This window comes from Hylobates moloch, unplaced genomic scaffold (genome assembly GCF_009828535.3).
Source record: "Hylobates moloch isolate HMO894 unplaced genomic scaffold, HMol_V3 SCAFFOLD_10, whole genome shotgun sequence".
Taxonomy (NCBI): domain Eukaryota; kingdom Metazoa; phylum Chordata; class Mammalia; order Primates; family Hylobatidae; genus Hylobates; species Hylobates moloch.
Genome location: NW_026652285.1, coordinates 100,903,357 through 100,925,796, shown reverse-complemented (window position 1 = coordinate 100,925,796; position 22,440 = coordinate 100,903,357). Strand labels below are relative to the sequence as shown.

At 58.4% G+C, this 22,440-nt stretch overlaps 2 protein-coding genes across 6 annotated transcripts; one reads left to right on the top strand and one right to left on the bottom strand.

Moving 5' to 3' along the window:
* The first annotated feature begins 220 nt into the window (after positions 1-220).
* Positions 221-3,530, top strand: ZDHHC12 (zinc finger DHHC-type palmitoyltransferase 12). 4 transcript variants are annotated; one of them, XM_032165328.2, is made up of 5 exons: positions 221-409; positions 1,833-1,969; positions 2,322-2,399; positions 2,587-2,753; positions 2,872-3,530. In XM_032165328.2, exons 1-5 carry the CDS (start codon positions 310-312, stop codon positions 3,185-3,187), a joined length of 798 nt encoding a protein of 265 aa, XP_032021219.1. In that variant the 5' UTR covers positions 221-309; the 3' UTR covers positions 3,188-3,530. The 4 variants fall into 4 exon arrangements, with proteins under 4 accessions (XP_032021219.1, XP_032021220.1, XP_032021218.1 ...); XM_032165329.2 differs by having other exon boundaries at positions 2,922-3,123; XM_032165327.2 differs by having other exon boundaries at positions 222-409; positions 2,590-2,753; positions 2,900-3,529.
* On the bottom strand, positions 3,486-21,325 carry PKN3 (protein kinase N3). Of its 2 annotated transcripts, none has more exons than XM_032165324.2 (22): positions 20,889-21,325; positions 18,328-18,568; positions 17,991-18,136; positions 17,068-17,179; positions 16,869-16,996; positions 16,487-16,670; positions 11,309-11,455; positions 11,120-11,229; positions 10,865-11,008; positions 10,388-10,463; positions 10,144-10,312; positions 9,847-9,949; positions 9,646-9,713; positions 9,275-9,338; positions 9,049-9,140; positions 7,593-7,769; positions 6,132-6,194; positions 5,892-5,968; positions 4,574-4,716; positions 4,385-4,492; positions 4,119-4,199; positions 3,486-4,008 (listed from the first exon to the last, which is right to left on the bottom strand). In XM_032165324.2, exons 1-22 carry the CDS (start codon positions 20,910-20,912, stop codon positions 3,796-3,798), a joined length of 2,670 nt encoding a protein of 889 aa, XP_032021215.1. In that variant the 5' UTR covers positions 20,913-21,325; the 3' UTR covers positions 3,486-3,795. The 2 variants fall into 2 exon arrangements, with proteins under 2 accessions (XP_032021215.1, XP_032021216.1); XM_032165325.2 differs by having other exon boundaries at positions 3,920-4,008; positions 4,163-4,199; positions 20,889-21,082.
* Positions 21,326-22,440: the final 1,115 nt, after the last annotated feature.

Here is a 22,440-nt window from a genome sequence, read left to right as displayed (position 1 = left end):
GGCGGGCACAGGGGGAGCGCGGGGGAGGTGCGCGCGCGCTCCTGTGCTTTCGAAAGTTACCTCGCAGGTGGGGCTGGAGTTGGGGGAGTTACCAGCTGCGCGCGCGCCGGCCCCGCCCTCAGCCTCTTCAGGCACCTGTTGGCTTGAGGGTCCACTCGGCCGCAGCTGCCATTCAATAGGCAGCCTCCCTGGCCCAGTCCCGCCCCGCCCAGCGCCTGGATCCACCAATCCCCGGGCGGCCGCGTTCCCCTCCCTCGAAGGGCCCGCCCCTCTGGGCGCTTCTTCCGGGTGGGGTCCCCGGCCGAGGCGATGGCGCCCTGGGCGCTCCTCAGCCCTGGGGTCCTGGTGCGGACCGGGCACACCGTGCTGACCTGGGGAATCACGCTGGTGCTCTTCCTGCACGATACCGGTGAGCCGGACCCCGAGCGACCCCGGACCCACCCGATTCCCGCGTGGTTCCCCAGACGTTCTGGTCTCACTGGGTCTCCCGCCTAATCCCTGGAGATCCTGGGATTGGCCCGATCTTCGCCAGCTCCTGAAGCCCTCTCCCATCTATCATTCCAAGAGCCACCTGCTCTCCGCCTGATACCCCGTTGATCCCTAATTAATCCCAGCATCTTCCTGATCCTTGCCAAATGCCCTGTCCACCCCAAGACCCAGCCGGTGCCCACCAGATCCAAGGACCGACTTGAGCCCCATGTCCCCTGGTCCTGGGACCCACATGATCCTTCCCAGGAACTGACCCCAAATCTTCCCATCCATACGATTAGGAGGCTCAACTAGATACAAGGATTGGCATTCTGCCCACACCCACACCCTCCACACCCCCATGGCCACTAGCTGCCCAAGTCCAGGCAAACCCTCAGGCAAGAGAACACCCCATGGGGTGCGGCCTGTCTCCCATCTTCCCACAGATTCACCCACCCACCCCCATTTCCCTCATTCCTCTTAGTAGCCCCCTACCCAGCGCCTCACCTGCCACGGGCAGCCTCCCCCACTGTCCCCCACAGCAGCCCCCAGCCCTCCTTCCATGGCGGTCCAGCCTCAGTTTCTGGACTGGGGCCCCTTCTGGCTTTCCTCCCAAGACCTCAGACCTCCTCCACCACCTTCATCCTTTAGCCTAAAAACTTGCTCAGGTCTCCCTATCAGAAAACGAACCCCCTCAAAACCCTCCCTTTCTTCTCTGCTCCCCCCCTACAACCAAGGGACACAGGATTTGTCTACACTCTGCTGTGTGGTGGTCTCATGCCCCATCATTCCTTGCCCTGCACCCTACCTCCCCAAAATCCTGTCACCTCCATGGGCTGAAGCCCGCTGGACCCTTCCCTATCCCCCTCTGCAGCATCTGAGCCTGCCAGCTGCACCCTCCCCACTGTATCTCTCTCAGGCATTTCAGACCTAGCCAGTCTCTCCCCATTGCAGAGCCAGAGATGCTGGACCCCTTCTCCCTCTCTCCCACATCCAGTCAGGTCTGGCTCCCTTCACCCAGCAGCCCCCTCTGTCCATTCCTTCCTCCCTCACTTCCTGCCGGGCCTTTGTAGCTACCGTCTTCTTCCTCCTGGCCAGATTCTCTGCCCCCAGGCTTCCCCTGATCCATTTCTTTAGCAATGAGGTTTTCCAAAACAGATCTGGCTCTATAACCTTTCATGGTTCCCTCTGACCCTCCAGATAAAGTGCAGATGAACTGCTGGCCACACACAACCACTCATGGAACCAACATCTCCAGGCCTTTGCTCAGCCAGGAACACACTTCCCCACCTCCAACTGCACCCCAGCCCCACCCACTCCTGTTCTACCCGGCCCAGCCTCACTGTGCTCTCCGGCCTCTCCAGAGCTGCGGCAATGGGAGGAGCAGGGGCAGCTGCTCCTGCCCCTCACCTTCCTGCTCCTGGTGCTGGGCTCCCTGCTGCTCTACCTTGCTGTGTCACTCATGGACCCTGGCTACGTGAATGTGCAGCCCCAGCCTCAGGTAACCAGGGGCCCCTACTCTCACCAACAGGGACTCAACAACCAGCACCAGTCTCCATGCCAGGCTCTGTGCTGCAGACTCTTGTGGGGGCAGTTCAGTGAATCCTCTTGCCAGCCCTAGAGCCCCATCTACAGTAGTGAGGAAACTGCTGGGGCCCAGAGAAGGAAGAGACTTGCAAACATCACACAGCCGCCCTCAGTCTGGGGTGCTCCACCACACTCCATACCTCCATTCTGCATGGGATGGGTCCCAAACTCCACACCCAGAGCTGAGCCGGCCCCTTGGGGAGCTGCCCGCCAATGCCACCTGTCTCCCAAGAGGACCCTGCCTTACACCCCACCCCTCATTCCAGGAGGAGCTCAAAGAGGAGCAGACAGCCATGGTTCCTCCAGCCATCCCTCTTCGGCGCTGCAGATACTGCCTGGTGCTGGTGAGTGATGCAGGGACACCCATGGGAGAGGTTGGGCCAAAGCTGAGACTCCTCGACCTCCTCCTGCCCCAGTGCCGGGCCTCACCCCTCCTCCAAGAAGGCCTTCCAGAATCAGGCCCTGATTCCTCCCCTCAGTGGCGGGCCCACAGCGGGGCTGGCACTGAGCCTCCACTCTCCATGCCCACAGCAGCCCCTGAGGGCTCGGCACTGCCGTGAGTGCCGCCGTTGTGTCCGCCGCTACGACCACCACTGCCCCTGGATGGAGAACTGTGTGGGAGAGCGCAACCACCCACTCTTTGTAGTCTACCTGGCGCTGCAGCTGGTGGTGCTTCTGTGGGGCCTGTACCTGGCATGGTGGGTGCTGCTGCCCGGGCGTAGGGGGAGGGTGGGATGAATGCTCCCACGGGTGGACAGAGCCAGGACTCCCAGGGCCCCGGCACGGGGAGGGAAGGGCTCCCCTGCCCTCCCCCAGCACCAGGCCCCTGTCCCCTGCACCGCAGGTCAGGCCTCCGCTTCTTCCAGCCCTGGGGGCTGTGGCTGCGGTCCAGCGGGCTCCTGTTCGCCACCTTCCTGCTGCTGTCCCTCTTCTCGTTGGTGGCCAGCCTGCTCCTCGCCTCGCACCTCTACCTGGTGGCCAGCAACACCACCACCTGGGAATTCATCTCCTCACACCGCATCGCCTATCTCCGCCAGCGCCCCAGCAACCCCTTCGACCGGGGCCTGACCCGCAACCTGGCCCACTTCTTCTGTGGATGGCCCTCGGGGTCCTGGGAGACCCTCTGGGCTGAGGAGGAGGAAGAGGGCAGCAGCCCAGCTGTTTAGGGTTGCTGGAGGCCGGGCTACCATCTTGTGCCTGAAAACCACGGGGCCTGTCCCCGGCTGGGGTCAGCCCTCGGAGGGCCTGGGGCCCTCACTCCTGCCCATTCCTCCCAGGCCCCAGAACGGAGCTTCAAGTCAGACAGATCCCTGCCTTGGTGGGCAGTTCTGCCTTCCAAGGAAGAAGGGGAAGAAAAGGACCTGTGGGCAGCTCAGGCCCAAGCAGACCCCGGGCTCCACCCCAGCCCCGCCCAGGCTGCTGCCAGTGCACACTTTTACAAATTTAATATAAAGCAAGTCCAGTCTTAAAAAGACAAACCATATCACTCCTTGCTGCGGCACCCTTTCTGGGCCAGGTCTCGCTGGGAGGTAGAGGAGGGTGAGCTGGAGGGGGAAGGGACACACTTCGCCCAGTGACACTGAGCAAAGCCCATAACAGTGGCCCCGTGGCTGCCACCTCGAGTCCCAAGGGCTCATAAGTACCCAGCCAGGCTTGGACCTCCAGGCAGGGCACACAGGTCGGTGAGCAGAGGCTCTAACAGTCTGTGGGGGAAGGGGACAGAGGTGCCAGGAGATGCCCTCAGGGTTCCAGGAATCGCTCTGACACAAAGTCGAAGTCCCGGAAGGCGGCCTGTTGGCGGGCAGTGAGGAGGCTGTGGGGTGCAGGTGGGGTCAGGGCAGGCAGCAGCCCTGTGAACTCGCCCTCAAAGTAGCGCAGGTCCGCAGGGCCACAGAGGGTAGGCACGAAGGGGGGCTGGATGGTGCGAGCGAGCAGGGCTTGCCAGTTGGTGGTCTGAGGGCAAAGGAGAGGCGCCTGAGACAGCAGGAACAGCAGCTCCAGGGGTCACTCCATGCCACCTACCCTGCCAGGCACAGGGGACCACCGCCACCCCAGACGCTCACCCTGAAGAATGGCTGGACCTTGATCTCCTCGGCATCCTGCTCACCCGCCCCGAGGCGCTTCTCCGGGCACTTCTGGAGGAGCTGGGCGATAGGACAGGCGCTCACTTAGGGCATTCAGCCCCAGGCGCTGCCATCATCCACAGGCCCCAAGCACGCTGGCCCAGAGCGCTCTAAGGATGGGTGGCAGGGGGTCTGTTGTCCCACGACAGAGGGCACATGGGCCTTGAGCAGCCATCCAGCCCAGCCCCAGACCCTGCAGTGCTTACCTTCTGAATGAGCTCAAGCCCTTGCAGCGACAGAAAGCCGGGGTAGGGGGCGTCCATGTTAACGATGCAGTCAAACACCTCTTCCTCTGTGTCCCCTGGGAATGGGCACTGTGGAGATGGGAGCTCAACAGGATGCACGGGCCACCCCACCCCAACCCAGAGGCCCAGGAAACATGCTCCAGCACTCACCTCGCCCACCAGCATCTCGTAAAGCAGCACACCCAGCCCCCACCAGTCCACAGCCCGTGTGTACGCCTCCTGGGTCAGCACCTCGGGAGCCAGGAACTCCGGGGTGCCACAGAAGGTGCTAGTCCGGTCCCCGAAGCCGATCCCTGCAAACCAACAGGCACACCAATAGCTGCTTGGTGTGGCCTATTCACAATAACCTCAACAGCCAAGCCTTATGATGCCAGGGAGCTGAGCCTGTGCCAAGCCCTGCCCTGTACCCAAGGAAGTAGGAATGGTTATGACGCCATTTGACTGCATGTGGAGCCAAGCTCACAGGCTAAGGTCACAGAAGGCAGAACTTGGCTGGGTGCAGTGGCTCACACTTGTAATCTCAGCACTTTGGGAGGCCGAGGCGGGCAGAGCATGAGGTCAGGAGTTCGAGACCAGCCTGGCCAACATGGTGAAACCCCGTCTCTACTAAAGATACAAAAAAATAAGCTGAGTATGGTGGCGTGCGCCTGTAATCGCAGGTACTCGGGAAGCTGAGGTAGGAGAATCTCTTGAACCTCGGAGGTAGAGGTTGCAGTGAGCCGAGATTGCGCCATTGCACTCCAGCCTGGGCGACAGGGCAAGACTCCATCCCCAAAAAAAAAGAAGCTGGGCGCAGTGGCTCATGCCTGTAATCCTAGCACATTGGGTGGCCAAGGCGGGTGGTTCATGAGGTCAGGAGATCGAGACCATCCTGGCTAATATGGTGAAACCCTGTCTCTACTAAAAAAATACAAAAATTAGCCAGGTGTGGTGGTGCTCGCCTGTAGTCCCAGCTACTTGGGAGGCTGAGGCAGGAGAATCGCTTGAACCCAGTAGGTGGAGGCTGCAGTGAGCCGAGATTGTGCCACTGCATTGCATCCTGGGTGGCACAGCAAGACTCCGTCAAAAAAAAAAAAAAAAAAGAAAGAAAGGAAGGAAGGAAGAAAAGAGAAAGAAAAAAAGAAGGAAGGAAGAAAAGAAAGAAAGAAAGAAAAGAAAGGAAGGAAGGAAGGAGAGAAAGAAAGGGAAAGGAAAGAAAAGAAAGAAACACAAGGCGGAACTCAGTCTCCTCTCCCAGCCCTGACCACAGGCTCTCCCTCAGGCCAGGTGCAGGCTGGGGCTACGAGCCTCTAGGACTAGGAAGAAAGGGCCAGTGTGCCCAGCTGTCCCCTGGAGTGAGGTCTAGGGTGGTGGAACCAGGGCATCCGCCGGTGAGGAGATTTCCTGGGACATGCCATGTGCCCATCATCCTATTGGCCAGGCTGGGTAAACAAGGCTGGAGATATGGATCCCAATGGGCGGCCCCCACCTTCCTTGCAGAGTCCAAAGTCTGCGATCTTCAGGAATCCCTGGGCATCCAGCAGAAGGTTATCCAACTTCAGGTCCCTGAGAGCAAAGGTGCAAATCAAAGGGACTGAGTGGGGCTTAGACCCAGGGAACAGCAACAGCCCCTGGAGCAGCCCAGGCAGGCGGAGGCAGTGTCTGTGTCCTCACCCACTCCACCTCCACCCCCACCCCCACCCCCGTGCATCGCTGGGACAAAAGTCACCTGTAAATGATCTTCTTCTCGTGTAAGAACTGCAGCCCCAGGACAACACAAGCCACGTAGAAGCTGCAGGGGTGGTTATGGGAGAACTCAGGCCCAAGACACACACCAGGGAGGCAGGGCAGGGAGGCACCAGGATGGCCATGGCCAGGGGATCCCGGATGTCCCGGCCAGAGTCAGAGACGAGTGAGACTGGGACAAGCGTCATGCTGAGGGTGGGGGTGCTCCAACAGTCCCAAGGTCGCCCCAAGGTTTCTGTGCATTTCCAGCTCACCCTTCCTGGGCCCTTAAATGGTGCCAGGGACCAAGTGTTGGTCCCTTCAGTGGATGTTCATCATGCCTATTTTTTTTTCTTTTTTTTTTTTTTGAGATGGAGTCTCGCTCTGTCACCCAGGCTGCAGTGCAGTGGTGCGATCTCAGCTCACTGCAACCTCTGCCTCCCGGGTTCAAGTGATTCTCCTGCCTCAGCCTCCCGAGTAGCTGGGACTGACTACAGGCACGTGCCACCATGCCCAGCTAATTTTTTTTTTTTTTTTAGTTTTCGTAGAGACGGGGTTTCACCATATTGGCCAGGATAGTCTCGATCTCTTGACCTCATGATCCACTCACCTTGGCCTCCCAAAGTGCGGGGATTACAGGCATGAGCCAATGTGCCCGGCCTTTTTTTTTTTTTTTAGACGGAGTCTCTCTGTTGCCAGACTGGAGTAAAGTGGCGGGATCTTGGCTCACTGCAACCTCCGCCTCCTGGGTTCAAGCGATTCTCCTGCCTGAGCCTCTCAAGTAGCTGGGATTACAGGCATGTGCTACCATGCCCAGCTAATTTTTGTATTTTTAGTAGAGACAAGATTTTTACCATGTTGGCCAGGCTGGTCACGAACTCCTGACCTCAGGTGATCTGCCCGCCTCAGCCTCCAAAGTGCTGGGATTACAGGTGCCCGGCCAATCATGCCTATTTTTCAAATAAAGATCTGAGACTCACCAGGTGTGGTGGCTCACGCCTGTAATCTCAGCACTTTGGGAGGCCAAGGTGGGCGGATCCCTTGAGGTCAGGAGTTAGAGACCAACCTGACCAACATGGAGAAACCCCGTCTCTACTAAAAATACAAAATTAGACAGGAGTGGTGGTGCATGCCTGTAATCCCAGCTACTCAGGAGGCTGAGGCAGGAGAATGGCTTGAACCAGGGAGGCGGAGGTTGCGGTGAGCCGAGATCGCGCCATTGCACTCCAGCCTGGGCAACAAAAGCCAGACTCTGTCTCAAAAAAAAAAAAAAAACCTAATGCACAGCTTCATAAGCTGATACCCAGGGTCACAAATGCTGTCAGCTGGTGCCAGGATGTAAACCAAGGCCTCTGACTCCTGCTCCTCTGCTGCTGGGCACTTGGAGAAAGCAGGATGGAGAGAGTGGGTGTAGGGAACCAGGCAAAGTTTGCTGGAAGAGGCAGGCAGGAGGGATGGAACCCACCAGGCCTGGGGCTCCGGGAAGACGTCCTCGTGGATCTGCATCATGAGGTCGCCACCAGGCACAAACTCAGTCACAAAGCAGGCATGGCTGGAGGTCTGGAAGCAGGCAAGGAGGGAGAGCAGGAAAGGGTGCCCTGTGCGGCCCACAGCCTCCAGGATCCGTTTCTCGCAGTACAGGCTGCAGGAGAGAGCAAGAGTATTAGAGGGAAGGAAAACTTCCCCTGGGTTGTGCCCTGTGCCCTGCACAACACCCCTGGCTCACTGGGCCCTCAGCCAAAGTGCTAGGCGAGTAGACTGATGGTTTCTTTTCGTTTTTTTTTTTTTTTTGAGACACAGTCTTGCTCTGTCGCCTGGGCTGGAGTGCAGTGGTGTGATCTCAGCTCACCGCAGCCTCCGTCTCCTGGGTTCAAGTGATTTTTGTGCCTCCGCCTCCTTCCTGAGTAGCTGGGATTATAGGAGTGCACCACCATGCCCAGCTAATTTTTGTATTTTTAGTAGACACGGGGTTTCGCCGTGTTGCCCAGGCTGGTCTCGAACTCTTGGCCTCAAGTTATCCACCTGCTTCGGCCTTCCAGAATGCTGGGATTACAAGCGTGAGCCAGTGCGCCCAGCCTTTTATTTTTTTGAGACAGGGTCTCACTTTGTTGCCCAGGCTGGAGTGATGTGGTGCGATCTCGGCTCACTGCAGCCTCCACCACTGAGGTTCAAGTGATCCTCCCACCACAGCTTCACAAGTAGCTGGGTGCGCACCATCATGCCCAGCTAATTTTTGTATTTTTTGTAGAGAGGGGGTTTCACCATGTTGCCCAGGCTGGCCTCGAACTCCTGGGCTCAAGCAATCCTCCCACCTTGGCCTCCTGACGTGCTGGGATTACAGGCAGGAGCCACTTTGCCCGGCCTCTCTTCTTTTTTTTTTTAATTAGTTTTTTTAGATGAGGTCTCACTCTGTTGCCCAGGCTGGAGATCTCTGCTAACTACAACCTCTACCTCCTGGGCTTAAGCAATTCTCTCACCTCACCCTCCCAAGTAGCTGGGACTAAAGGCGCATGCCACCATGCCTGGCTATTTTTTATAGATGGGGTTTTACCATGCGGTTCAGATTGGTCTTGAACTCCTGGACTCAAGCGATCTGCCTGCCTTGGCCTCCCAAAGTGCTGGGATTACAAGCGTGAGCCACCGCGCCCGGCCTGAGTGATGGTTTCTATACGTCAGGGGCTCACAAGGGGCTCTGAACGTGCACAGTCACCAATGCCCCCATTTTACAGTAGAGCAAACTGACAGAGGGAAGAGGGGACCTGCCCAAGGAAACACAGTGAACAACTGCAGGTGCCAAAAGAGAATGCAGGCTGGCTGGCCCCACCGGGTCACCTCTCCAAAGCCCCAGGAACCTTCAGCTGCCCTCTGGATGCCACAGCCCAGGCCAGCCATCCTGGGTACCCTGCGGCACCCCCACACACCTCTCTATCTCGTCCCGGCTGAGCACCTCCTGCTTCTTCAGTGCTTTGATGGCGTAGTATTTCCCTGTTCCCTTGAACTGGACCAGGAGGACCTGGGGCCAGAGAGAGGTTGGGCTCCAGGTGGGCCGCACCAGGGAGCCTTTATCGCCCCCACAGATCAGGTCCTCCTGGCTCATGTGATGAGGCCCCCAATCCTGTCCCATACCACCCTCTTCAGCCCCACTACCTTCCCAAAGTGTCCCCGGCCCAGCACAGCTAAGCAGCGGAAGTCCTGAAGCCGAGGGGGTTTCCTGCAAAGAAAGAGAGGGTATAGGAAGTCCCCTAGGGCATTGGCTGGGTCCCTACCCAGAGCCACTCCAAGCCTCCCATGCCCAGTCCTGGGCTGTCCCGACCTATGGGCTCGAAAAAGCCCTGCAGTAAGGACTCCTAGAAGCTGGCATAGAGCTGTAGCTCAATAATGTGGGTTTAGCAAATCAGACCCCGAGAGCCAGCCAGTGCATCCGCCAGGGAGCCAGGGAGTAATGTATGAATGGATACACAAATGTTTGAGCAAGCAGACGAACGTCTCAAACATGAAGGTGCACAGGATGGGGGTACCTGGTGGGGGAGGCTGGTGGAGATGGCCCACGTCGAGTCCTAGGCTCCATATGGGGGCGTTTGGTGCGCTGTGAGTACAGAGGAGCTCAGGGCAGGGCTGGGCTTCCTTCTCTCTTTCCCTTCAGGCCTGCCACCCCACAGCTGGGTGGCCCTGCCAGCACCAGCCGGCCCTAGGAGCCACTAGTCCCTCCAGCCCCTCACCGGAGTCTCCTCGGATGTTGGCTCCTGGGGGAGGTAGAGGCGTGGGGGCTTGGGTGGGGGCGTCATCTCTTCGCCCAAGGGGGTCTTCTTGGGCAGGAAATTACTGTAGGGAGAAAGTAGACACAGTGCCCAGCACAGGCAGATGCAAGAGCTGGTAGGATGGACACATCAACCCGAAGTGAGACGGACAGAGGGTTGGGGCTGAGCAATGCAGACAGACAGACAGACACCGCCTGGATCTGGAGTCAGGCAGCCGCCACAGAGGAGCGTGCAGTCTAGGGCGAGGGGGCTCCTCACCTGGGAGTGGCAGGGTCAGAGGCCTCTCGCGGTGTTGTTGGGGTCCGAGGGCACCCTTTAGGGGGGCTGATTGTGCTCGGGGAGCTGCAGGGGGGCAGCAGGTTCATGACGAGGCGCCCCCAGGCTACCATGCCGAGGTTCATCTGCGAAGCCCTCAGGAAGTCCTGGCCTGGGAGAAAAGGGGGAGCTCAGTCCCGGGACCCCATCCCTGCTCCCTCACACATAGCCCCTGTTCCCTCCACACCTCTGCGTTTAGAGAAGATGCGTTCCTGCCTCTGCAGCCGGGGCCGCCTCTCAATGACAGGATCGCAGAAGGTCACCTGCAGGGGTAGGGGCAGGGTTGTGGACCAGTCGCCTCCCACCTCACCTGCCATGGCACCTCCTCTGCCCCTGGGATTACAGCCCACGCCCCCAGGGTCAACAGATGCAAGAGCCAGAAGGACCCAGAGAAACAGATTCAATGTCCTCATTGATACTAGTGGAGAAGCAGGGCCAGGGAGGAGAGGCACTTTTCCAGGGTCACACCTGAGGCGGGGCAGTCAGGACAAGGACCCAGGCCTCCAGATGCAGCCCTGAGAGAGCGGCTAGGAGTCCTTATTCTTGGAGACCTCCTCTCTGGTCCTCAATCTCTGCACCTACATGCAGTGCATCGGTCTTGAAGGCCTTCCTGGCCCTGACGCCCCAGGGTCCCGCCAAGTCAGAGGGCGGAGGTGGTGAGCACCTGGGCAAAAAGCAGTCCCTGTGGTACCAGGCTGAGGGACAGTTGGTGACAGGCATTGTCCAGGAAGTCCTCAAGTCTCAGGAAGGCCACGCCACATAGCTGCCGCCAGTCCCGCCAGTGCACCCCAATCTCCAGCTCACGGGCCTGTATTGGGGAGGCCAGGCTGAAGGGTGGGGTGCAGAACGAGCCCCGACCTGGGCAGCCTTCCACCCCGCAGCCCAAGGTCACCCCTGACCACACAAAGGCCAGCCTTACTCGTTCCAGTGGGATGACAAAGGTCTGGTCCCAGGACTGTTTGGCCACCTGCCCCCAGCCCGTCTGCCCCACGACGCGGTTGTCCACCTTTAGCACAGCCAGCACCTCGCCTGCAGGGCCAGAGCCAGGGCTTAGGGCAGGCCTGAAGCAGGGGTCTCCTGCTCCCCCTGAAGCTCCTTCCCTACTCACTGGCAAGCTCGCCTCGGCCACGCTGGTGCTTGGCCCTGGTCCGAAGCCAGCCCTCGGAGGGGCTGCTGGCCAGTGCAGCCGCTGGGGAGCGTCCGGGCACGGCTGTCAGCAACTGTTCACAGCCCAGAAGGCGGACCTGCAGTGTCCCTGTGGGGAGGGTGGGCGGGGGGCATTGTCAGATGCCATCTTCCCACTGCTACCACCAAGGTGTCCTGGGACCACAGGAAGGCCACCCTCTCCAGGAGGTGGCTGAACCCAGACCGTACCCACCTGAGGCCGGGGCAGCTACCTGAGGAAGCTCACTCAGTGTGGCAGCCTAGAGTGCCTGGACAGGAGCCTGCTGACTGTCCCGCAGCTCCCAAGCACCATGAGCCCCCCACAGGGTGCCCTTGGACCCCGATGACACCCTAGGAGGCCTCCGACCTGGCCACTCCCAGGTGAGGGGCCACTTTGTCCCAGACTGCACGCTTCTCTGTGGCAGCCACCTCTTTCCAGGGCAGAGCAACTGGCTCTCCCCACCACATGCTGGAGCGGCAGGGACAGGCTCAGACCTTAGACCTCAGCCAGGGTGGACAGAGCCACAGCACGTGATGAGATGCTGCCTAGAGCTGGGGCCTGGAGAGCACCGTGGCAAGGACAAGAGCTTGGGACAGGGAGCAGGAAGCCTGGCTTCCTGTCCGGACCCACCTGCCCCCTGGGCCTCAGTTTCCCCATCTGAACAGTGGAGGTGAGTCCCAGCTCTGCCCCACCTCCCCCAGTGGATATGAAACGTGTTTTGTCAACGGACTAAGTTCATGTGTCACGTCACTAGAGGTTTGTCTCTCAAAGGGTAGAGAAAGCAGTGGGCATCTAGCAGCTTTTGAGGACATGAAGTAGGCCCAAGAGTATCATTTAGGGAGAGTCTGGGCCTGGGGGTTACACACAGAGAGAACTTGTAAACAAAGGCAGGGGGCCAGGGTAGAAAGATCAGCTTAGAAAGAACAGCTCGGCCGGGCGCAGTGGCTCACGCCTGTAATCCCAACACTTTGGGAGACCGAGGCAGGCAGATCACCTGAGGTCAAGAGTTCAAGACCAGCCTGACCAACATGGTGAAACCCCATCCCAACTAAAAATACAAAAACCAGCTGGGCATGATGGTGGGCACCTGTAATCCCAGCTACTTGGAAGGCTGAGGCAGGAGAATCGCTTGAACCCGGGAGGCAGAGGTTGCAGTAAGCCAATATTGTGCCATTGCACTCCAGCCTGGGTGACAGAGCAAGGCTCCATCTCAAAAAACAAAACAAAACAAAAAAAAACTTGAGGCCAGGCGTGGTGGCTCACACCTGTAATCCCAGCACTTTGGGAGGCTGAGGCAGGTGGATCACCTGAGGTCAGGAGTTCGAGACCAGCCTGGCCAACACGGTGAAACTCCGTCTCTACTAAAAATACAAATATTAGCCGGGCTTGGTGGTGGGCGCCTGTAATCCCAACTACTTGGGAGGGTGAGGCAGGAGAATTGCTTGAACCTGGGAGGTGGAGGTTGCAGTGAATCAAGATTATGCCACTGCACTCCAGCCTGGGCGACAAAGTAAGACTCTGTCCCAAAAAAAAAAAAAAAAGGCCGGGCGTGGTGGCTCACACCTGTAATCCCAGGACTTTGGGAGGCCGGGGTGGGCAGATCACGAGGTCAGGAGATCGAGACCATGGTGAAACCCCGTCTCTACTACAAATACAAAAAATTAGCCGGGCACAGTGGCAGGCGCCTGTAGTTAGTCCCAGCTACTTGGGAGGCTGAGGCAGGAAAATGGCGTGAACCCGGGAGGCGGAGCTTGCAGTGAGCCGAAATCGCACCACTGCAATCTGGCCTGGGCGACAGAGCAAGAATCCGTCTCAAAAAAAAAAAAAAAAAAGAGGCCAGGTGAGGTGGCTCACGCCTGTAATCCCAGCACTTTGGGAGGCCAAGACAGGCAGATCACCTGAGGTCAGAAGTTCGAGACCAGCCTGACCAACATGGAGAAATCCCATCTCTACTAAAAATGCAAAAATTAGCCAGGTGTGGTGGCACATGCCTGTAATCCCAGCTATTCGAGAGGCTGAGGCAGGAGAATCGCTTGAACCCGGGAGGCGGAGGTTGCGGTGAGCCGAGATTGCACCACTGCACTCCAGCCTCGGCAGTAAGATCGCGCCACTGCACTCCAGCCTGGGCAATAAGAGCAAAACTCCATCTCAAAAAAAAAAAAAAAAAAAAAAAGACAACTCAAGTATCTGGGGTGTTTAGCCAGGGGACAGGATATGGGGTGGCCTTGAGTAGTTGAATTCTAGGCCTTTTAACAAGCTGTTTCTTCTGCGTTCCTCAACTTGTCTACTTGGCCATAAGTACTCCCGTGTAAGTCCTTCAAGGCCAAGACACCACCTCCTCTAGAAAACATTCCTTGGGTCGGGCATGGTTGGCTCATGCCTGTAATCTCAGCACTTTGGGAGGCCAAGGCAGATGGATCACCTGAGGTAAGGAGTTCGAGACCAGCCTGGCCAACATGGCGAAACTCTGTCTCTACTAATAATACAAAAATTAGCCAGGCATGGTGACGCGGGCCTCTAATCCCAGCTACTCGGGAAGCTGAGGCAGGAGAATTGCTTGAACCCAGGAAGCGGAGGTTGCAGTGAGCTGATATCGCACCACTGCACTCCAGTTTGGGCGACAGGGTGAGACTCCATCTCAAAAAAAAAGAAAAGAAAACATTCCTCGATTCCCCAAGCCCAGGTGAGAGGGCTCCATCCAGAGCCTGCATTTCCTCTTCTCAGCTCTGCTCACAATGGAATGGGGTCAGTCGGCCCTGTAGCAGTGCTCTGTGCAGATAGGCACTGGCCTTTCCGGTTCGCACTGTATCTCTGTGGGACACAGCTTCAAAGCCCATGCTCTCAGATTATTTGTTGATTACGATTTGGCTGCTGCTACAGGGAGACAGATCTCAGTAAAAGATAAGAAAATTAACTTTTTTGGCCGGGTGCGGTGGCTCACACCTGTCCCAGCACTTTGGGAGGCCGAGGCGGGCAGATCACAAGGTCAGGCGATCGAGACCATCCTGGCTAACACGGTAAAACCTTGCCTCTACTAAAAATACAAAAACAGAAAATTAGCCAGGTGTGGTGGCAGGCGCCTATAGTCCCAGCTACTCGGGAGGCTGAGGCGGGAGAATGGCATGAATCCGGGAGGCGGAGCTTGCAGTGAGCCGAGATCGCGCCACTGCACTCCAGCCTGGGTGACACATGAGCCTCTGCGCCAGACCAGAAAACTTTTTTTTTTCTTTTTTTTTTTCTTGAAACAGTTTTGCTGTGTCACCCACGCTGGAGTGCAACAGCGCGATCTTGGCTTACTGCAACCTCTGCCTCTCGGGTTCAAGCAATTCTCTTGCCTCAGCCTCCCCAGTAGCTGGGATTACAGGCATGCGCCACCACGCCCGGCTAATTTTTTTTGTTTCTAAAGATGAGGTTTCACTATGTTGCCCAGGCTCGTCTAGAAATCTTGGGCCCAAGTGATCCGTCCACCTCAGCCTCCCAAAGTGCTGGAATTACAGGCTTGAGCCACCGCGCCCAGCCAAGAAAACTTTCTTTTTTTCTTTTTTTTTTTGAGACTGGGTCTCAAAAAAACTCCTGAGCTCAAGCAATCTTCCCACCTCAGCCTCTCAAAGTGCTAGGATTACAGGTGTGAGCCACTGCACGCAGAAATTTTAATTTTATTATTTTTTTCCAAGGAAATTATTATTATTATTATTATTTTTTGAGACGGAGTCTTACCCTGTTACCTAGGCTGAAGTGCAGTGGCGTAATCTCAGTTTACTGCAACCTCGCCTCCTGGGTTCAAGCGATTCTCCTGCCTTAGCCTCCCAAGTAGCTGAGACTACAGTCATGCACCACCACATCCAGCTACTTTTTTTTTTTTTTTTTTTTTTGGCCCCCAAAGCCCGGGTAATTTTTTGTATTTTTTAGGACGTTGCACCGTGGTCCATCTTCTGACCTCGTGATCCGCCCGCCCGGACAAGCGTGAGCCACCGCGCCCGGCCATCCAGCTACTTTTTTATATTTTTAGTAGAGACACGATTTCACCATGTTGGCCAGGCTGGTCTTGAACTCCTGACCTCAGGTGATCCGCCCACCTCAGTCTTCCAAAGTGCTGGGATTACAGGCATGAGCCACCATGCCTGGCCCAAGAAAACATTTTTTTTTTTTTTTTTTGAGACGGCGTCTTGCCCTGTTGCGCAGAGTGGAGCGCAGTGGCGCAATCTTGGCTCACTGCAACCTCCGCCTCCGGGGTTCAAGCAGTTCTCTGCCTCAGCCTCCTGAGCAATCAGGATTACAGGCACCCGCCACCACGCCCAGCTAATTTTTGTATTTGTAGTAGAGACAGGGTTTCACCATCTTGGCCAGGCTGGTCTTGGAACTCCTGACCTCATGATCCACCCACCTCGGCCTCCCAAAGTGCTGGAATTACCAGCGTGAGCCACCACGCCCAGCCTAGAAAACTTTCTAATAGTCCAAGCTGCCCAGTGCTGGGTATCAAGCTTTCCAGGGCTGCGAGCTTCCTAACACCAGTGCTTTAAGCATTATTCTGGTTATCTGTGTAAATACAAGCTACACTGTCCGAGTGCTGACTGTGCTAGGCACTGTGCTTAGCACATCACGTGCAACACAGCAACCCTATGAGGTAGGTGCTATATCATCCACATTTTACAGATGGATAAACTGAGGTTTGAAGAAGGAATGTCAGTTTCCCAAGGTCACGCTGCTAGTGGGTGGTGGGGCAGGATTGGAACTCTTTTTTTTTTTTTTTTTGAGACGGAGTCTCGCTCTATTGCCCACGCTGGAGTGCAGTGGTGCCATCTCGGCTCACTGCAAGCTCCGCCTCCCGGGTTCACGCCATTCTCCTGCCTCAGCCTCTCCGAGTAGCTGGGACTACAGGCGCCCGCCACCACGCCCGGCTAATTTTTCGTATTTTTTAGTAGAGACGGGGTTTCACCGTGGTCTCGATCTCCTGACCTCGTGATTCGCCCGCCTCAGCCTCCCAAAGTGCTGGGATTATAAGCGTGAGCCACTGCGCCCGGCAGGATTGGAACTCTTGAACTCTTCATCAAAGTTATTTGTGCTTCTGGGTCTCCCCCAAAAAAGAAGGAGAGCTTTGAAGCGGGAGGAACTTCTGACTACCTGTCAGGGCGGTGGGCTTCACAGGTGTCCCTGAAGGCTGGGGGTATCCAGGCACCGCAGTCCGCAACTCTCGGGCCACTCTGCTGCGCAAAGGGTGGGCACAAGGCAGCTGCTCCAGCAGCTGCTCCAAGGCCAGCCGCAGGAGGTCCAGTTTCTGGGAGGACTCCTGTAGCTGGGCCTGGGCCTGCAGAGGAGACAATGTAGAGCCAGGTTCGTGGGGTATATGGCAGGGGGCAGCAGCCCAGGTCACCCACAGCCACCTTCCGCATGAAGTCTCAACAGAGAAGTCCTGCTTCTACACGGCCACCCTCCCTTCACACCCCTGCTGAGGGTGGTATGAGAACAAGCCAGCCTTAGGAGAGGGCCAGGGCTAGGGCCTGACCTCAGCCAGCGCCTTGCGGTCCTGTGTTCTCCGGCTACTGAGCAGTTTCACCACGTTCTTGGCGCCCTCAGCCACAGCTGCCTCAACGTGCAGTCGATGCTGTAGCTCCTCCGCCAGCAGCTCAGGCCCTGTGGGAAGGACGGCAGCTCTCGGGCCCTGCTCTTCCCTGCTCCGCCCTCCCTGTGTCTCAAGGCCTCACCTGGCTCCGGGGACCCACTGGCCTCCAGGCTGCTGATCTTCATCCGCAGCAGGGCCACCTTCAGCTGGCTGTCCCGCAGCATCTGCTGGGCGGCTGCCAGGAGCTTCCTCTCCTATGGAGCCATGGCACAAGCCCATCAGACCAGGTCTGGGCCACAGCTTCCCCCATCAGACCAGGAACTGGAGCCGGGTCTCCCCCATCAGAACGGGGTTAAAGTCAAACCTTGCTCAGTAGGCCAAACACTAAGTCAAGCCTCCCTTGTTGGACTAGTTGGTGGGTCAGGGGAGCCTTTTCCATCAGACCAACAAGGGCTGGGGTCAAGTTTCCCCTTTCATATTAGGGCTGAGGTCATGCCTCTCCCATCAGACCAGGGCTGGGGCTAACTCTCCCCCATTAGATCAGGGCTAGGGTCATGCCTCCCCGATCAGAGCAGGGTTGATGCTTCCCCCATCAGATCAGGGCAGGGGCTAAGCTAAACCTCCCCATCAGATCAGGGCAGGGGCTAAGCTAAGCCTCCCCCATTAGATCAGGGCAGGGGCTAAGCTAAGCCTCTCCCGTTAGATCAGGGCAGGGGCTAAGCTAAGCCTCCCCCATTAGATCAAGGCTAAGGTCCTGCCTCCCTCATCATATCAGGACCACAGCCAAGCCTTCTTCTCAGACAAGGACTGAGGCCCAGTTCCCGACATCATGCTGGGAGTTGGGACTGGGGCTGGGCTAGGATCCCATTAGACCGGGGCAAGGTCTTCTCCGTCACACTAGAGACTACAGCCATGCCTTTCTCACGCAGCTGGGGTTTGGGGCTGTATTTTCCCCATCAGGCTGCAGGCTGGGATGGTGTCTCCTTATGAGCTCAATGGCTGTGGTGCATTTCCCTGTCAGACCAGGGGCCAGGGTGCCCCTGCCATCAGACTGTGGGGCCTTACCTTGGGGGTGCCACTGGCGCACGTGTGGGTCATGTTCTCAGCCCCCTGCTTCACCTTCAGCTCCACATGCAGCTGCCTCCGGAGAGCCTCGAGGTGCCGAGCCCTGAGCTGCTCTGCCCACGGCCGAGGTCCTGAGGCCACAGGCTCTGTGCAAGGGGGTATCGAGCACAGGAGTCCCTTACCCAGAGCCGAGACCCCCCACTGTGGCCTCTCCTCCTTCCCCTACTGAACTATAGGCAGGAAATGAGGTGGTCTCGCCACAGTGGCCAGGGCCAAGGCCAGGGGCCAGATCGGCCTAGAGCCTTCTGTCGTGAGGGGGTCTCGGCTCCTCACTCACCAGCTGGACCAGGCCCAGGGCCAGGCAGCAGGATTCGGGCGTGCAGCTCCCGCAGCTCGCCATGCAGCTGCTCCAGGCGGCGGTTGGAGGACCGCAGCAGCTGCTGCACATGGCCCAAGTGGCGGCGGTCTGTGGCCACGCGCCGCAGGTTCTCCACCCCCTCCTTGATCTTCAGCTCTTTCTGGATGGCCCGGCGGATCACCTCTTTCTCATCCTCCGGGGGCCACTGGCTCGGCCCAGGCTGCAGAGCCGGTGGAAAGCAGAGGGTGGAGAACAGTCATGGGGTGCAGCGGCCACCAGCAGCCTCTGCTCACTGCAGATGGAGGCGGAGGAAGGGACGGCACCCAGGACTGATACACACAGAGTTTGGGAAGCCTCTCTCCCCTTAGAGCTCAGGCCTGAGCCAGATGGAAATTCCGAGGCCACTCATCTAGGCCAGGCTCCTGTCCTCCGCCCGTTAGAGAAGGATGGGGCGGGGGGGATAGTTCACACGGTAAACGGGTGCCAGGTTCTATTCTAAGAGCTTTGCATATATTACCATATCACTCCTCCCAGCAACCCCACCCGGTAGCGGCGGTCATTACCCCCATTTTCTTTTTCTTTATTTTTTTAAGATGGAGTTTTGCTCTTGTTGCCCAGGCTGGAGTGCAATGGCACAATCTCGGTTCACCACAACCTCTGCCTCCCGGGTTCAAGCAATTCTCCTGCCCCAGCCTCCTGAGTAGCTGGGATTACAGGCACACGCTACCAAGCCCGGCTAATTTTGTATTTTTAGTAGAGATGGGGTTTCTCCATGTTGGTCAGGCTGGTCTTGAACTCCCGACCTCAGGCCATCCACCCGCCTTGGCCTCCCAAAGTGCTGGGATTACAGGCGTGAGCCACCACGCCTGGCCTATTACCCCTATCTTCTAGTGAGGAAACTGAGGCCCAGAGAGGTGAAGTAACTTGCCCACAGTCAAGACACAGAGGAGGGGCCACCATCTCTCGGGCCCCAGCTGTCCCTGGCAGCCCTGGGTAATCAGGCTGCTCTCTCTACATCTGGGATCCAAAGTAGAGTCCAGGAGCCAGAAAAGCTATGCAGAATAGGGGTTCACACAAAGCCACATGAGAAGGCAGCCAGGGGCCTGGGAGCCAGGGCTTGTTCCCCTCATGTCCCAATGCCACAGGTAGCAAAGCAGAGGCACAGAGAGGAACTGGGGAGGTCTCCCGGTGCCCACCCCCTGCTCAGCTCCCGGGAGGAAGTAGAAGGCTCTCTCACGGCTTCACCCAGGTTGGAGCCAGGAACAGGAACACCTCCTTTCCAGCCGCCAGCATTTCAAACCAACCAGTGCCAAAGGTGACCTCAGGCCGGGTAACCCACGATGCCCCGCAACACGGGCTGTTGCAGGGACCCCATCTTACCTCTCTGTGTTCCATCTTCTCCTGAGCCCAGTGGAAGGGGCTGCAACCCCAGGGACACCCCCCACCCCAGACTTCAGCGGGCAAGGGCGAGGCTCAGGAAATCCTCTGACCGCCCTAGGCCACAGGGCCAGAGCCAAAGACCGGAGCAAACAAAGGTCCCATGGAGCTGGGGGCCCGGCCACCGGGGTCCTGAGTCACCCAGCTGCCGCTGCAGGGCGGAGCCCCGCAGGAAATCGGAAAATGTGTACAAGCTACGTCTGGAACAGGCGGAGGGACCTCCAGAGGAAGGGGGTGGGAGGGGGCAGACCGAGCCCCAGACCTGAAGGCGGCCTAAACGACTGGCTTGGGCGCTCAAGGAGTCTACACTCACCTCTCAACACCCCCATGGTCCCGTCTGCCCTGGGTTGGAACTCCAGCGTGGACACACACACCACCTCCTTTCCGCTCTTTGCGGGGACCCACTCCTGTCCGCAAATGCCCCCCTCCCAACCACTGGCTCCGGGACAGGACACCACCTCTCCCTCCTCAGGAGCAGACAGACACGGCCTCGGTCCTCCGGGCCCACGCGCACCTACTGCCACCTCTGGCAGGAAACCCGGCCCCCTCCACATTCTATAACCCGCTATGTACCCAAAGGTTCCCGCCCCGGGGCGGGGGAGGCTGCTCCCCTCTCATCCACGCTCCCCTCGTGCCTCGTGTGCTCCGGGAAGGACTCCTGCCACTGCCAAGCGCGCACAGACTGCGCCCCGCGCTGCGCGCACATTCTAATTCCCCCAGGCCCGTGTGCCCCCCATTTCTAACCCGGCTAATTCCCGTCGGCCGTGGCGCCCCACCGAGGAGAACCGACTTAAGGACACTCTGGGGACCACCCTGGTGGCGCACGCTGCGGACTCAGCCGTCCTCGCTCACGGGCTGGTTGGGGTTCAGTCTCCGGGTCAGCTGGGGGCTGATTTGGAGACGCTGCAGGGTTCAGGAACGACCGAACCCAGAGCTCAGGTCTGCTCTGCGAGGGCGTCGCGGGGCCGGGGCCAGGGCAGGGGCAGGGAAGGGGCGCGGGTGAGGGGAGGGTCGGGGGAAGCGGCCGCGGTTCGGGGCTCCGGGGCGATGACCGAGGCTTCCTCGCACCCCCCGGGCCCGCGCGCCCCTCCCGCGCCGTTCACCTGCCGCGGCGCCCCCTCCTCCATGGCGCCGCTCCGGCCGCTTGGGGCCCTCCTCTCCGCCACTCCGGTCCCGGAAGCCGCAGACCCTCCGCCAGGACTTTCAAACTTGAAACTTCCCGGGAAGCGGCGCCAGAGACGCGGGATCGGGCGCCCCCTCCCGAGACCCGCTGGCCCGCGGGACCAGCGCCGCCTCCCGTCCGCGCCGGTCCAGTGCCCGGGAACCCACGCCCGAGGTCCCGCGCCCCAGCGCCTCCCTCGGACCCAAAATTCCGCGGGATTCTGGGCCCAGCACCCGGGCTCCGGCGCCTTCGGTTCCCGCTGGGCGTGACCGCGCCGCACCCCGGGGTTGGACGCTCAGGAGGCTCATCGCCTGCGCCCAGGTCCTCTGGCCTTCCCCGCCGCGCGCCCGCAGGAGCTGGCCAGTTGGGGACAGGGATGGGGGGAACAGCGCCCCCTGAAGGTTGCCGGGTCGCCCAGCCGGGTGCAGCCTGTGGAGCTGGCCGCCTCCTCTAACTTTGAGCCCCTCCACAACCTGGCTCCCGCCTCTAATAACGCGCTGGGTCTCCTCGACCAAGCCCCTCAAGTCTCTCTTTGTCTCGCACGTTGTGGGTGTAATGTGGGCTGATCCAAAATTGTCTCTCTCCTCGGAGTGGTTGGCCCAGACCAGATATTAGTCACTACAAGAACGTATACTAGGCCAGGCGCGGTGGCTCACGCCTGTAATCCCAGCACTTTGGGAGGCCGAGGTGGACAGATCACGAGGTCAGGAGTTCGAGACCAGCCTGGACAACATGGTGAAACCCCGTCTCTACTAAAAACACAAAAATTAGCCGGTCGTGGTGGCGGGCGCCTGTAATCCCACCTACTCAGGAGGCTGAGGTGGGACAATCGCTTGTACCCGATAGGCGGAGGTTGCCGTGAGCGGACATTCTGCCACTGCACTCCAGCCTGGGCGACAGAGCGAAGACTCCGAGACTCCGTCTCAAAAAAAAAAAGCTTTTTAAAAAAGGAACGATTGCTGGGCGCGGTGGCTAACGACTGCCGGGCGCGGTGGCTCCCAGCACTTTGGGAGGCCAAGGCGGGCGGATCACCTGAGGTCGGGAGTTCAAGACCAGCCTGAACAACCCAGAGAAAGCCCGTCTCTACTAAAAATACAAAAAAATTAGCCGGGCATGGTGGCGCATGCCTGTAACCCATGGTGGTGCATGCCTGTAATCCCAGCTACTTGGGAGGCTGAGGCAGGAGAATCGCTTGAACCCAAGAGGTGGAGGTTGCGGTGAGCTGAGATCGCACAATTGCACTCCAGCCTGGGCAACAAGAGCGAAACTCCATCTCAAAAAAAAAAAAAAAAAGAACGTATACTTGTTATGGAAAAGTAAATCCTCACCCAAAATTATGATAAATTATTACAAATTACAGATGAATGAACCAGACCTCTCTTCGGCCCATCTCTTACTCAGACTGAGCTTGCTGGTTCAGCCCATGCCACTTTTTAGGGCTTTACCCTAAAAAGCCCATCCATCCACACGGGAGAAAAGACACCTGGTGAAAT

What these genes read in the sequence shown, in the direction of transcription:
- PKN3 (XM_032165324.2), bottom strand. Translation starts at nt 20,912, where the DNA reads ATGGAGGAGGGGGCGCCGCGGCAG. An exon ending in CAGTGGGTCCCCGGAGCCAG is followed by an intron (nt 16,997 to 17,067) that starts GTGAGGCCTTGA and finishes TCCTTCCCACAG; the next exon opens with GGCCTGAGCTGCTGGCGGAG. An exon ending in ACGAGATGCTGGTGGGCGAG is followed by an intron (nt 4,493 to 4,573) that starts GTGAGTGCTGGA and finishes CCATCTCCACAG; the next exon opens with TGCCCATTCCCAGGGGACAC.
- ZDHHC12 (XM_032165326.2), top strand. Translation starts at nt 310, where the DNA reads ATGGCGCCCTGGGCGCTCCTCAGCCCTGGGGTCCTGGTGCGGACCGGG. An exon ending in GCTCTTCCTGCACGATACCG is followed by an intron (nt 410 to 1,832) that starts GTGAGCCGGACC and finishes CGGCCTCTCCAG; the next exon opens with AGCTGCGGCAATGGGAGGAG. An exon ending in ATGTGCAGCCCCAGCCTCAG is followed by an intron (nt 1,970 to 2,321) that starts GTAACCAGGGGC and finishes CCCTCATTCCAG; the next exon opens with GAGGAGCTCAAAGAGGAGCA.